General features: G+C 36.6%; 1 protein-coding gene across 2 annotated transcripts; it reads right to left on the bottom strand.

Moving 5' to 3' along the window:
- Positions 1-532: 532 nt before the first annotated feature.
- On the bottom strand, positions 533-15,203 carry LOC110448479 (AP-3 complex subunit sigma-1-like). 2 transcript variants are annotated; one of them, XM_021494738.1, is made up of 7 exons: positions 15,038-15,203; positions 13,373-13,464; positions 12,020-12,131; positions 11,322-11,393; positions 9,591-9,698; positions 7,950-7,967; positions 533-2,290 (listed from the first exon to the last, which is right to left on the bottom strand). In XM_021494738.1, exons 1-7 carry the CDS (start codon positions 15,104-15,106, stop codon positions 2,171-2,173), a joined length of 591 nt encoding a protein of 196 aa, XP_021350413.1. In that variant the 5' UTR covers positions 15,107-15,203; the 3' UTR covers positions 533-2,170. The 2 variants fall into 2 exon arrangements, with proteins under 2 accessions (XP_021350413.1, XP_021350414.1); XM_021494739.1 differs by lacking the exon at positions 7,950-7,967 and having other exon boundaries at positions 2,132-2,290.
- Positions 15,204-15,342: the final 139 nt, after the last annotated feature.

Consider the following 15,342-nt stretch of genomic DNA (forward strand, 5'->3'; position numbering starts at 1 on the left):
GGGGGTGGGAGGGGGGGGGAGTAATTACAGCGACTATGGTTATTACTTATTGTGTATACTAGGTTACATCTGTTTATATTGCACATTCCATAATCATTCTTTCAGTCTCATCATCAAAACATGTAATCTTAATGAACAACAGTATTAACTTGAATGTGTGTGTAACAGGACTTTGTTGCCATTAATTGGTTTATTGTGATAATACAGACACTTTATTTGATCAGTTGAAAACTTAACACCACAATTCTGTAAACGAGCTTTGTGATTTTAAAATAATTACAGTCCAAAGGCAAGTGGCTTTGTGAAATTAAAGGAGTAATAACCACAAATGCCTCTGTAAATAAGTATTTTTTTGTGTGCACTTCATTTTGCGAACTATGCCTTTACTTTAAAAATATTATATATAATACACTTCATATTTTAAAATAATTCTAAACCATTTTCCAACTTATATTAGGGCACATTAAGTGGGGAGAACCTAGAGTAACCAACAAAACCTACCGGGTATTTTTTTTGTGAATACATCATTTTGTATTTAGCAGTTTCCTTCCTTATAAACATGAAAATTAATATCTCACAAAAACCGACTGATTTACAGTATGATGATTATGGTTAACTTCATAGTTTCAAAGGCTAGGCCAGCATTCATTTTCATTTTGGATGACACTAGTGTCAGGCTAGCCCGATACTCTGGAGTGTTTGAAATCGCTCATTATGAATTTACAGTATATAATCCAAAATGAATTTTTATGTCATATTCAAAAACACAAAGATCCATTCTAAACATATTTTAAATCTACAGTTAGTAATTTCAATCAAATTTTTATAAATAAGAATTTCAGTCGAGGCAACTCAAGTCAGTGATAAATTTACATATGAATTCTGAGTCATACACTCAAGTCCTATCTTGCACCCTATTTCTCATGCATGACATCCCAATGGGTCAACCATTTCTGAAACGGACATATTGTTATGGTGACATGATGAAATTAAAAGCTGTTGTTAATTTGTTATCCATACAAGTCAAATACATGGGAATATTTTGCTTTACAAAATTGAAGAATGAGATATATTTAATGTTGCTGAGACTAGAATAAGATAAAAAAAAAATCATGCCTAGGAATGCAGTATGAAAAAATCCACCCTCAAGGTTTTCAATTTGGGCAAGTTTTACCAAATTTGAAAAATCCTGTGGTGGAATTACTCTATCCTTAGATCCTGGGAATAAATGAGTTTTATAAGATACAGGAAAAGAGCATTTAGACAATAGATTATTATGAAAAAATCTCACTGCTTTTAGATACTTTTCAGTATCACAATGTACAGTACAGTATTCAAATAGTTCATGCATATGCATATCAGGAGATCTAACAAAAAACTTGATATAATGCCCCCTGTTCCATTTGCCAGCCACTTTGTTTATCTTAAAAAACACCCCTCAAAATCCCCTCAAATTCTCTTTTCTGCAGATTATCCTGTTTTCTCTTTTCTTCAGAAATTCTTTAAATGTTTCCCTCATTAAATCGACAAACCCCTTTATAATGTCAAAATTTCTCAGGACAAATGTTGGCAGTATAACAAGGTTTTACTGTATATATTTATAATGAGGTTTTATTGTATTTTTTTGGCAAAAAGCTCTTTCATTTTCTGTCATACAACTTGTTTATATTTGTTCCTCGATTGGTCAGATTTATCACCCAATATTCAGTCATTAGTCAGAACAATGACTAACCCCTTTTGTAATGCCAAAATTTCTGACAGTACAAATGGTGGCAGTATAATGAAGTTTGTTTGTCCATTTTTTGCAAAAAAACACTTAATTTACTGTAATATGACTGGTTTATAATTATTCAGATTGGTCAGATTTATTACCCAATATTCTGTCATTAGTCAGATTCATGTTAACGAAACCCCTTTATGACGCCAACACTTTATTTCCTGTAATATGACAGGTTTATATTTGTTCATTGATTCACCACTGTATGCTGCGTTGCTCAGATTTATCACCCAATATTCTGTGATTGGTCAGATGTATCACCCAATATTCTGTGATTGGTCAGACTTATCACCAAATATTCTGTGATTGGTCAGATGTATCGCCCAATATTCTGTGATTGGTCAGATTTATCACCCAATATTTGGTGATTGGTCAGATTTAGGACAACACGGATCAGAACTTGAGGTTGCCTATGGATGGGAGGTCCGGCATCTTCATGTCCTTTATTTTCTGTGGGATGTTCATGTCCTTGACCGCAGACACCGCTCGTGCTGGAGCTGCTGATATACCCGCCTGAAATAAACAACAAAAAATGTGTGATTTTTGTTTTAACAACCATTCCTGTACTGGAAAATCTCTATAAGGCATATGTCCTGCAATATGCCCCCAGGCCAACACGTCTACACATACACTCAAACTGAAAGTATGAGATGACCTTATTGCAGGACCATGAACTGTATTTGACCTCAGTGGGCTTATTAACATGTATGGGCTTATTGCCAAATAATTCTGGCACTGCCCTGATCATAATTCCTTGGAAATTTCAAACTTCAGATTTCTATTTGAGAACAAATTCATTCTATTTATTAAAATCAGAAAATAACATCTCAGACTTGATATTAATTTATACTGATCGTAATCCAAACATATCAAATAAGAAATATTTTCTCCCTGTATTCAAGGCATGGAATGATTTCACCAATTTAGTACAAATTCAATTTAATGTCATAAATACCATAAGCCTACTTTCTTAAAGTCATGTGACTCATTGTGGGTGTAGTTATTTTACACTGTATAATTATGTCATAATTCACATGCAATATGTTAAAAAATATCCCAACAATTCACAGTAGATTAGATAAGTTTCCCTTACATGCTGATAAAGAACCAAACATTCCAGGGACTAAGATATGTCAATCTATTATATTGTAACCCATATGATAAATACTGTAGAATCTCAAATTTATTCCCATGATTTCATCTGTTTGTATAATTTGCTGAATCAAGAAACATAAAAATACTACATAATGGGATTATCTGTATATTTTTTCTGTACTTTCAAGTTTGACCGACATTACTTTGTAACATGAAAGAATAAAGTAAAACACATCTTAAAAATCTGCCCGATGTTATGATAGTATCACTCAAATCTTGGATCAATTCAGACATTTTTGAAGAATCAACTTCTATATAATCAGGTATAAAATTTTGATCATATTAATTTTAGTCTATATCAGGGCTGGTTCTTAAGATTTAGAAAAGATTATTTTATTTCTATAGGAAAAGGTGAGTTCACTATCATTTTCAGGGGAAACTTCCCTATACATTTCTCCTACAACAACTCCCGAGGCTCCTCACTCCCAACTTATTGGATAAACCTGCTAGGAGTTTGTAAACAGTTTTGAATAATTGTGTGTGTAGTAACACTCTGGGTGGGATTTTATTGGTCAATGCTTTGTGACATCATCTCCCATTTTGATATCATAAGTTAATAATAATAATAAATAATATACAGCATTTATATAGCGCCCTATATAATTTGTAAAATTACTCTAAGGCGCTTTACAACATATGGATAACAAGCAATGTGAACATAATTGAACAAATAAAAGGGTGGTATTATGTGACGTCTTTGCAAAGATTCTAAAATGCAGACGTGAAGAGGTGAGTTTTTATGTCCTTCTTTAATTTGGCCAGGGTATTCGACTTCCTAATAGCAGATGGTAAGCTATTCCACAACGTAGCCGAAACCCAAAGCATCTGTGAATGGCAATTGTTCATGGCAATTGTTTCCCAGGAATAATGTTTTCCAAAGTAAAACATGTTTCTTATATAATATCTGAATGTTGTATTAGAAAAATGTTTCTGAACGTGTAATGGTTGAATTTCATGTTTATTTAACTCTTCTTGGTTAATTTTCAACTCTCTGTAAACCTCATGCCTACATAATTGGAGAATTAACTTACTTAAGTTACATGAACATGATAACCAACCACCACCTGTTGAGGAATGTCTGTATACACATGTATATAATAGGTACAAGAACTGAAGGGTACCACAGGGGCAGAACAATATACACCTGTCTAAATGCCATGCAGAGATTCTGATCAACTTCAAACTCAGCCTTTGTCTTGGTACGAGTACTTCAAATTTCATCAAATCCTGTCATATTTAACCCTTTCACTTTAGTAGACTCTACCAGGCTTTGCTCTTGATGAATCCATTATGGTCTACAGGGGTGAAAGGGTTAATGAAGTTATATTGCAGAAACTCCTAACCAAGCAAAGTGCAGTATGCAACTTAATTAAAACATCACAAATTTTGCTGAACTTAAAACTTACATTGTCTTTGTGCGATAGAAATATTTTCATCAAAATCAAGTTAAAACTAAGCTGTCGTGAGGGAGCTGTAAACCAATCGGAGCACAGTATGAAAATTAATTATGCACAGATTTTGCTCAACTTTAAACTTATCTTCAGTCTTCAGAATATTGTACATGCTTTCCAAGTTTCATCGAAATATTTTTAAGTGTCACCAGTCAATTACATTTGGAGAAATTTCTTTGCAAATGGGGTAATAATTACCCTATTTCTGATGAAACATCCCCAAGGATAGTTTTATTTCCCTATTTTCAATTAAATTTGCCAAATCCATTAAAATTTCCCCAAATCTGTCAATCATAGCCCCGCCCCATTCAGTGCTAAATGTGTTATCTCTCAAAAACCAAACTTTGAACATATGGACAGACACTTTCCCATAACATAACATGTCCTTACAGTAAGTCTGACTGGTGAATAGAAACTCTTTAATCTGATCCTATAATTATAGCATGCATATGTTTTGACTGACATACAACAAACTTATAAATACATATGTACAAGGAGGCTTTTAGTTATCTAACGATATAATAACATGTAGCTGCTAAAATTGTTGTTGTCACGGTTACAATAACTATCTAAACCAAGCTCCCACATGCTTTTGATCTGAAACATTCACAGGACACAGATTTCTTTATTTTTTTTTAGCAAGCTATATTGTAAAAAATATATATATATATGCAAAGAAAAAATCTAAACAGCAAATTATCTCATCAAGGAGATTCTTAAGACTGTTAATTTGAAGCAGATATTATGACATCATAAACAACGACGCCGCATGATAGTTCGCTGTAGCGACGCCTGCTATATGCATACCAACAACAGTGATATCACAGCAATAGAAAAATGTCCTAGTTCAGATGTTTAGATGCAATTACAATATAATACTGAGCCCTTTTTTGATAATTTATGCCTAAATAAGAAAACAAGCTGGTTAGGCACTAAGTCAGGCATTTAAGATTATAATATATACAGGTGACCTGCAGGCTGGTCAGGAATTAAGTCGTAGAATATGACACTGAGGTGACACCAGGCTGGTCAGGCACTCAGTCATATAACATGACACTGAGGTGACAGCAGGCTGGTCAGGCACTAATTCATATAACATGACACTGAGGTGGCAACAGGCTGTTCAGGCTCTAAGTCATATAACATGAAGCTTAAGTGACACCAGGCTTGTCAGGCAATAATTTGTATGGTGACAACAGGCCATTCAGGCACTAAGTTGTATGGTGACAGCGGGCAAGTCAGGCCATATTTGTATAATATGACACTGATGTGACACCAAGCTGGTCAGACACTAAGTCGTATAACATAACGCTGAGGTGACAGCAGGTTGGTCAGACACTAAGTCGTATAACATGACACTGATGTGACACCAGGCTGGTCAGACACTAAGTCGTATAATATGACACTGATGTGACACCAGGCTGGTCAGACACTAAGTAGTATAACATGATACTGAGGTGACAGCAGGCTGGTCAGGCACTTAGTTGTATGGTGACAGCGGGCAAGTCAGGCTATATTTGTATAATATGACACTGATGTGACACCAAGCTGGTCAGACACTAAGTCGTATAACATAACGCTGAGGTGACACCAGGTTGGTCAGACACTAAGTCGTATAACATGACACTGATGTGACACCAGGCTGGTCAGACACTAAGTCGTATAACATGACACTGAGGCGACAGCAGGCTGGTCAGAAACTAAGTCATATAATATGACACTGATGTGACACCAGGCTGGTCAGGCAGTAAGTCGTATAACATGACGCTGAAGTGACACCAGGTTGGTCAGACACTAAGTTGTATAACATGACATTGAGGTGACACCAGGATGGTCAGACACTTAGGTGACAGCAGGCTGGTCAGACACTAAGTCATATAATATGACACTGATGTGACACCAGGCTGGTCAGGCAGTAAGTCGTATAACATGACGCTGAAGTGACACCAGGTTGGTCAGACACTAAGTCGTATAACATGACACTGAGGTGACAGCAGGCTGGTCAGACATTATGTTGTATAACATGACACTGAGGTGACAGCAGGCTGGTCAGACACTAAGTCGTATAACATAACGCTGAGGTGATAGCAGGCTGGTCAGACACTAAGTCGTATGATATGACACTGATGTGACACCAGGCTGGTCAGACACTACGTCGTATAACATAACGCTGAGGTGACACCAGGCTGGTCAGACACTAAGTCGTATAATATGACACTGATGTGACTCCAGGCTGGTCAGACACTAAGTCGTATAAAATAACGCTGAGGTGACAGCAGGTTGGTAAGACACTAAGTCGTATAACATAACGCTGCGGTGACAGCAGGTTGGTCAGACACTAAGCCGTATAACATGACACTGAGGTTACAGCAGGCTGGTCAGACACTAAGTCGTATGATATGACACTGATGTGACACCAGGCTGGTCAGGCACTAAGTCGTATAACATAACGCTGAGGTGACAGCTGGCTGGTCAAACACTAAGTTTCATGGTGACAGCAGGCCAGTCAGGCTATGTTTTTATAACATGACACTGAGGTGACAACAGGCTTGTAAGGCACTAAGTCATATAACATGACACTGAGGTGACCTTAGGCTGGTCAGACATTTAGTCATATAACATGTCACTGAGGTGACAGCAGGCTGGTCAGACAGTAAGTTGTATAACATGACACTGAGATGACACAAGGCTGGTCAGGCATTAAGTCGTATAACATGACACTGAGGTGACAGCAGGCTGGTCAGGCATAAGTTAAGTTGAATAACTTAAATTCTCCTTAGAAACTGTTAGTCAGATTTTGATGAAACTTGGTGGTAATCATCAACCGAGATAGTGATCAGAGGCACTATGGACAAAGTTTTGCTGAAGGTCCCAAGTCCAGACGCAAACGTAGACAAAAGTTGAGTTACAATTTTGTTATGCATGCGTAAGGTCAGTTTTATCAAAGGCTGTGACTCCGAAATGAAAACGTAGGGTTAGACCTAGCCTAACATGTGAACTTTAGTGCTGACATAGACTTACACGTAACTAAAAGTTATGACCTTAGTAAAACAGATTTTTGACATAAGTTATGCCTATGTCTTCCTCTAACGTTTCAGTAAAACTCAGTCCAGGTCAGGCACTATATCATATAACACGATTGTGAGGTGACCAGTAGTCGGTCTGGTATTAATTACATTTGTACAACACGACCCTGAGGTGACCAGCATTCTGGTCAGGCACTAAGTTATATAACACGACTCTGAGCATATCATGATGCTGAAGTGACCAGTCGGCTGGTCAAGCGTTAGGTCGTATAATACGACCCTGAGGTGACCAGCATTCTGGTCAGGTCCTAAGTTATATAACACGACTCTGAGCATATCATGATGCTGAAGTGACCAGTAGGCCGGTCAAGCGTTACATCGTATAATACGACCCTGAGGTGACCAGTCTGCCAGTCATATCACTATCTACAGGAGTTAGTAATATCTATGTAGTGTTAGTGGTGCCCCTTCCCACACATGTGTATACATCGACAGAGGAGCCAGACAGGCTCAGACACAGGCCAGGCGGAGTGTACTTACTGGCAACTGAAATATTTTCTAAAGGAAACAAAACATCACATGTAATTGATTATTCTAGCTCTATCATACACTGTAACAAGAGGCCCAAGGGCCTCAACGGTCAACTGAGATGTACAAATCATTGATGTATTATAGTTATTTTGAGACGTGAAGTGGAAATGATCATGTGAACAAAGCAGTTGTTATGCTATATATACTCACTGGTATATATATATACTCACTGGTATATATATATATATTCACTGGTATATATATATACTCACTGGCATGGGTCAAAGAAGTAATATAGACGGTAAATATACTCACTGGTATATACATACAATGTATATGGGGGCAAAAAATAAAAACAAACAAAAAAACAATTAATAGTACTAAGTATACAAATAAATTAATTTGGTGGTGAATGAGGATAAAGATTTTCCCATTTGGGCCACATTTCTCTGGCCCAAGGAGTAAATCAGGACCCTACTTTTTCGTACCATCTTAATTGACATCTCATAATGATTCTAACAAAAGTTAAATTATTCCTGCTGGTAATGAACAAATATGACCAAAAGTGTTATTCCTCCATATTAACTACCACCTATATCAAAAGACAACTGGTGTTAAGAGACCATTTCCAATGTTCCCTATGGTATTGAATTCACCTGTCCTAGGAGACCACTTTTTGAACTTCCTGCAGGTGGTCTTTTAAGACAGGTTTAACTATACCAGTGAGTATATATGGGGCAAACAAGTAATTCCAACAGTGTGGACAAGTTTAGGTTGTCAAATTTTCGGAGCGATCGGCTCCTTTATCAAGACACAGTGAAACAGAACAGTAACATGTACATATACATCATATTACAAGAAGATAGAACTGATATACTATAATTGAAAATATAGCTATTATATAAAAAAAATAGTCCCCTCGGCTAAAGACAGCCGAAGGCAGCAATTAATTAGCTGAGAGCATCGCGGACAAGGAACGCTGATGTAGAGGACCTGCAAAAGTATATTTACCGTCTATATAACTTCTTTGACCCATACCAGTCAGTATATATATATACTAGTGAGTTTAACTCTACAATCAAACATATTTATACTCACTGGGACATATATATGTTCCAGTTTAGTGTTAAACTCACTGGTTTATACATATACTCACTGGTATGGGTCAAAGAAGTAATATAGACGTAAATATACTCACTGGTACATATATATATACTCACTGTACATATATATATACTCACTGGAACATATATATATACTCAATGGTATATATATATATACTCACTGGAACATATATATACTCACTGGTATATATATATATATACTCACATGAACATATATATACTCACTGGTATATATATATATATACTCACATGAACATATATATACTCACTGGTATATATATATATATACTCACAGGAACATATATATACTCACTGGTATATATATATATACTCACTGGCACATATATATACTCACTGGTATATATATATACTCACTGGTATATATATATACTCACTGGTACATATATATACCAGTGCGTATATATATGTTCCAGGGAGTATATATATATATACCAGTGAGTATATATAGACAAATTACTGTCCACACTTTAATGCTACGTTGAAGATGACACTTGACGTTTGGTACCTCTGATTTCTCCAGTTTATTCTGTTCCTCGATCCTTGTTATGATTTCTGTCATGTTCGTCTCCAGCACCATCCCACCCATCACCAGCTCGGCCAGAATGTAGTGCACCTGTGAACAATCAGAACATCATAGTCCCAGTATTAGATGTGAGAATGAGACTTCAGTATTCCCACAACAAACATGTATCTGTGCTTTGGGTTCTTTCCTGGTATTAGATGTGAGAATGAGACTTCAGTATTCCCACAACAAACATGTATCTGTGCTTTGGGTTCTTTCCCGGTATTAGATGTGAGAATGAGACTTCAGTATTCCCACAACAAACATGTATCTGTGCTTTGGGTTCTTTCCCGGTATTAGATGTGAGAATGAGACTTCAGTATTCCAACAACAAACATGTAACTGTGCTTTGGGTTCTTTCCCGGTATTAGATGTGAGAATGAAACTTCAGTATTCCAACACCAAACATGTATCTGTGCTTTGGGTTGTTTCCCGGTATTAGACGTGAAAATCAGACACAGGAATATTTCCACACACCACTGCCAAAGATGAAACTGTGCATTGGAATATTTTTCTCCTCAACATGACTATTCTCGTTCAACCAGACGCTTGATCACCTGTAATTCAAGAGTCTGGTCACACACAGTACTATAAAATTACCATCACCAGAGGGCAGTGTTTTTACTTTCGTTTCCGGGCGTTATGTCAACGCCATTAAACATTTTCAATGAAAAATGAAGTTAATGAAAAAAACTTAACTATACATGCATTCCTGAAGTACCTGTGTATTCACTATTATCGAGAACAATGTAAGAAAATGTGTCAAATCTCCAGAATATTGTGCTTAATTTCCACTAAATGATTAACTGAGCACAAAGCCAACAAGGCTGACTTAAGTTGGAAAAAGCATGCAAAGCAAGTGAGATTTTACCTGTGCACTATTCAAAACACTCAGTTCTCACTCAGGTAATCTGGCTTGACTATAATCAATAGCCTTGTTAGCTTCATAAATTATTGTAAAATATCCAATGAAAATACATGAAATCATTCTTTTTGAGGCATTTTCCAACATTTTTCTCGTTAATAGTGAAAACATGGATACTTCAGGAATGCATGTACAAGTCATTTTTTCATGAATTAAAATATTCAATGTAATTTAGTGCCACTAAAATTCTGACTTCAAAGGTTGAAAAGGGTGCGTCAACCTTTGACCAATGAAATCATTTACCAGAATTCTGATAAGCCTCGTTATGATGTCACAAGACGAAAGCACTGGGTTTGACCAGATTCTCTGTTCGGCGTAGGTTTGCGCAGGCAACAAGAGTCTTGTTGAACGAGACTACAATACGACAGACTAGCTTTGATAAATTATTTCCAAAAACATCAACTTTGCCAAACTTTTATGGAGAAAAAGTAAGGATAAAGAGAAATGAAGAAAAGACAATAACATTGTACTGAGTATAAAAAGTCAATGAAGCCAGATCTAGGGTAGGATCCACCTTTTATTTATTTAGTTTTGGAAAAATGTTCAGCAATGAGCATCACCCAGTGCTGTATTCATATCAATCTATTGAAATACTCATCTGTACACTTATTGATTTTTGATTGACATCATGTGATTATTTACTATTTTAAATATGTGCAGTCATATCAGAACTAGTAATGCTCCTTACCATAAACATTGTGAAAACAACAACACCACAAAATGACCTGTATAGTGCATATTGGACTTACCTTGTCAACATGGAAGATTAGGTCCAGTTCACAAACATTCTCAAAGCACTTGTCGAGGGTCTCAACAAACACCTATAAAACATACAATGTCATATACATACATGTACATGCATGTCTCTTCATATTACATAGCCATCATTGATGCAGTTACTGGGTGAGGTTCTCAACTGTTTCCATGTGATGATTCGATCAGGAATCTGCATAGCCTTTGTTTTATTTACAACATCAATGCTTCAGACCAAAATATATTTTTTTTCGTTTCACATCGATCTCTTTGTCTGTGTGGAAGGAGGATTTAACATATTTATTTTAATTTTCCTTATTGTATGGACCCCACAACTCCAGAGCAAATATTGACAGAGTCCTTCATCAGTAAAGGAGAAGCATTTTAAAAATTAAACTCTCTTTACCCCATTTGCCCATCCCCTGCCCTCTGAGGGGCAACACCCTTCAGTGATTGAACTACACTCCAGACCAAATTAAGTCAAGATTCACACAGTCGTTTAAGACATGTAGCATTTGATAGGAAATTTGACATACACCATGTGTCACAGCATGTAAGCTCACATGTCTGTGTGGGGCAGGGGTGCTTAAAACCTAGTCTAAACCATTTATCATTACTTAAACCATTTATTGTAGCCCTCATCATTTACCATTAGCCAATTGGTGCTGTAGCTGACATTAAGATTGCTACCTACCTGTATGAGGTCTAGAATTCCAAGCTCACTCTCTGATGAATCCACGCAGAACACAAAATATAGTGTAGCATAATGGCGATAGATTAGCTTGTAATCCGATCCTCCAATCAACCTGAAATTAAAGAGCTACAGTATAAGGGGACATAACTCATACATTTGTAGAATTCTGAAATAATAACTTGAGTTTCTTTGTGAAACCTGTCTTTGCCGACATCTTGAGGGATAGATCAGTTAGCCAGCTATAATTAGGGTTGTAACAGTTTGGGTTGGTTTGGTTTAGTATTGTAACAGTAAACCTGTCTTTGCCGACATCTTGAGGGATAAATCAGTTAGCCAGCTATAATTAGGGTTGCAACAGTTTGGGTAGGTTTGGTTTAGTATTGTAACAGTAAACCTGTCTTTGCCGACATCTTGAGGGATAAATCAGTTAGCCAGCTATAATTAGGGTTGTAACAGTTTGGGTTGGTTTGGTTTAGTATTGTAACAGTAAACCTGTCTTTGCCGACATCTTGAGGGATAAATCAGTTAGCCAGCTATAATTAGGGTTGTAACAGTTTGGGTTTGTTTGGTTTAGTATTGTAACAGAAAACCTGTCTTTGCCGACATCTTGAGGGATAAATCAGTTAGCCAGCTATAATTAGGGTTGTAACAGTTTGGGTTGGTTTGGTTTAGTATTGTAACAGTAAACCTGTCTTTGCCGACATCTTGAGGGATAAATCAGTTAGCCAGCTATAATTAGGGTTGAAACAGTTTGGGTTGGTTTGGTTAGTATTGTAACAGTAAACCTGTCTTGACCAACACCAAGGAGGATGTCAGTGTGTTGTTAAATTAAAGGTTAAGGCCACAGTAATAAGTTGAATGCGGCCAAAAAATTGTGTAGGATATTATAGGATGTCCCATTGCTGGCAATACACTAGTGAACTCCACTGTTGTTTTCCATATGCATAGTAACCTCCCTTTGATTTAGTTCTGGTTATAACTGTAGTGGGACTAATTAGCTATAGCCAAGTGACTACCTTTTGATCACGTAGCTCAGTTAGTTAAAGCAAACAGAGATCCCGGGTCCAATCCCAACCCATCCATGTTGTATTTTTACTAGCAGAATACCATTTTGATAATATTTTGTCACTTTCATCTTTACTTTCCTTTCAGAAATTAAAAGGTTTCTTTCAGGCTGGTAAAAAAAAATCAAATACGTACAGTTTTTGGCAGTGGTCTTGGGTTCCTTGAAGTTTGGAATATATTTACAAGTCCAAACTATTTTGTTTGGACTTGTTATTGTATATATATCATAATATGTTCCAAACTTGTTTCCTGTTACATGTCTGATAAATGTCATGGTCTCATACTCACGTGCCGCCCTCTAAAAAGTTGCAGACATTTTCGTCACGTTTTGACACCAAGTGGAAAGTTTCCCGGATTATCTGTTGCTCCACATCTTCCGCCTGACAATTAAAAAATTTGTTAAAAAACATTTAGTTTACTCAACATTCCAGACAACCAACATAAGTTCAACGCCCTTTTTCAGCAACGTATTACTTTTTCACAACTAGTGACAGACAGAAACAGTTTAATTTTATTTGGCATCATTACCTGTCAAACCTCGGTGACAGTTACAAAATTTGAAATTCAATCTGTGTTTCAGGATGGAACAGGAATTGAGACTACATATCGATATAAGGACAATCTCGGGCACATCAAAGTATTACAATGTTTTCTTTTTTTTAAATTAATATCAATTTTTGCAACTAACATCTCTATCCATTTTCATAGATTCACTTTCAAATATGTAAAATGCACTTTTTTTCTATAGCAATTACCAAACTGTTTCCCCCAGCTTATCTCAATCATTCTTTTTGCGCCCTGACGGAAGCACGCAGAGGATTTAATTCTTAATATGAGAGGAAGCTGAAGTATCCGGAGAAAAACCCGCGTGATCAGGCTGTGAGCTAGGTAACCAGAATTGAATCCGACCATCTTGGTGAAGACGAGCGCACTATCCACTGCGCCACCCGACCCATCATATACGTTATGCACAAGAACAAATATCAACTTTAGCTTTGACTGGAAGAAAATGGTGTCATTGATGCAAAAATTATATTGTGGATACTAAAAATCTACATACGGGAGACCGGGGCAAGTTCTGCCACCCCTGATATTTTTTTGTTTTTGAGCTAATAAATACAACTTTAAGGATCTTACTTGTTTAGTTGGCTGGGCATTCTAAAAAAAAATGGTGAGGAAAACTCTAATGTAAAATTACTAAACTGGAGAAAATTAATGTAAGACATAAAAAGTCGTAAAATTATCAGTAAAATTGGACATTGCATGCTTTATGATGTTATAATTAAGCTGATTCCAATGGGAGCCGAACTTACCCGAATGCCTGTCCGAACTTGCCCCATGGCAGGGCTTGTTCGGCCATCCGATCTTCCGACAGGAAAAGTTAAATAATGTTCAAAAACTGACATGCTGCCATATTCTCCACAACAGACTTTAATAAAAAAAAAAAGGGGGCAGAACATTCCCCAGTCTCCCCTATTGTAATGTCGGTCTTAATCTCATTAGAGTTTGTGTTTTATTGTTATTCCTCGACTTGCCAAGTTTAAAAAAGGTTTATCTTATCTCATTCTGAAAGCAGTATTCTGAATCAGTAAATATCAGAGATCAACAAAAGCTACGCTCTTTTAAGGTTTTGCCTTTTCATATTACAGGATATAGTACACCAGTGTTGAATCTATGCATACGAGTCCCGAGTCCTCTACTTTGACATCGAATTTTAATGGGATTAATGGCAAATTTGGAATTAGTTATATATAACAGTGTGGGAACCGTTGTTTGTAGCAAAACAGTTGAAAAAAAACTCATGAAAATTAATTGTAGACTGATCATTGGCACGCATCATATGACTATTATTATTGTAGTATAAGAGTGTCAAGCGCCTATGGGCAGCCGAGTGTCGGAGAGGGGGGGATGATAATTCACCGGTAAATGAGTAACTCGATAGGTTCTACTTACATAAAACTGGTAAAATTTGGATAATCTGGGCTTGCCGTGATTGTTGAACACTAAAATGGCTTTAATCATACTGTAATTCAGTCTTTCAGCCTCTTACAAACATTACATTTGCTTCCCAGTTCAGCAGGAGGTGTTTACGTTTCTATTCCGGATGGCGACTTTCTACTTCCGGTTGTACAGTAGAGTTCTAAATGCCTGACCGTGGCTGCGGAAAATGTGGGGCGTCATTATACTGACCAAATTAAATACTCAGAAAAACATGTAACAAAATTGTAAATTTAAATTATCAAATAGCTGAAAACTCT

The sequence above is a fragment of the Mizuhopecten yessoensis genome, unplaced genomic scaffold (genome assembly GCF_002113885.1).
Source record: "Mizuhopecten yessoensis strain PY_sf001 unplaced genomic scaffold, ASM211388v2 scaffold4069, whole genome shotgun sequence".
Taxonomy (NCBI): Eukaryota; Metazoa; Mollusca; class Bivalvia; order Pectinida; family Pectinidae; genus Mizuhopecten; species Mizuhopecten yessoensis.

Coding starts and splice junctions, on each gene's coding strand:
- LOC110448479 (XM_021494738.1), bottom strand. CDS start 15,106: ATGATTAAAGCCATTTTAGTGTTCAACAATCACGGCAAGCCCAGATTA. Junction 13,465..15,037: donor CCAAATTTTACCAGTTTTAT/GTAAGTAGAACC, acceptor TTTAATTGTCAG/GCGGAAGATGTGGAGCAACA. Junction 9,699..11,321: donor TAATCTTCCATGTTGACAAG/GTAAGTCCAATA, acceptor GATTGTTCACAG/GTGCACTACATTCTGGCCGA.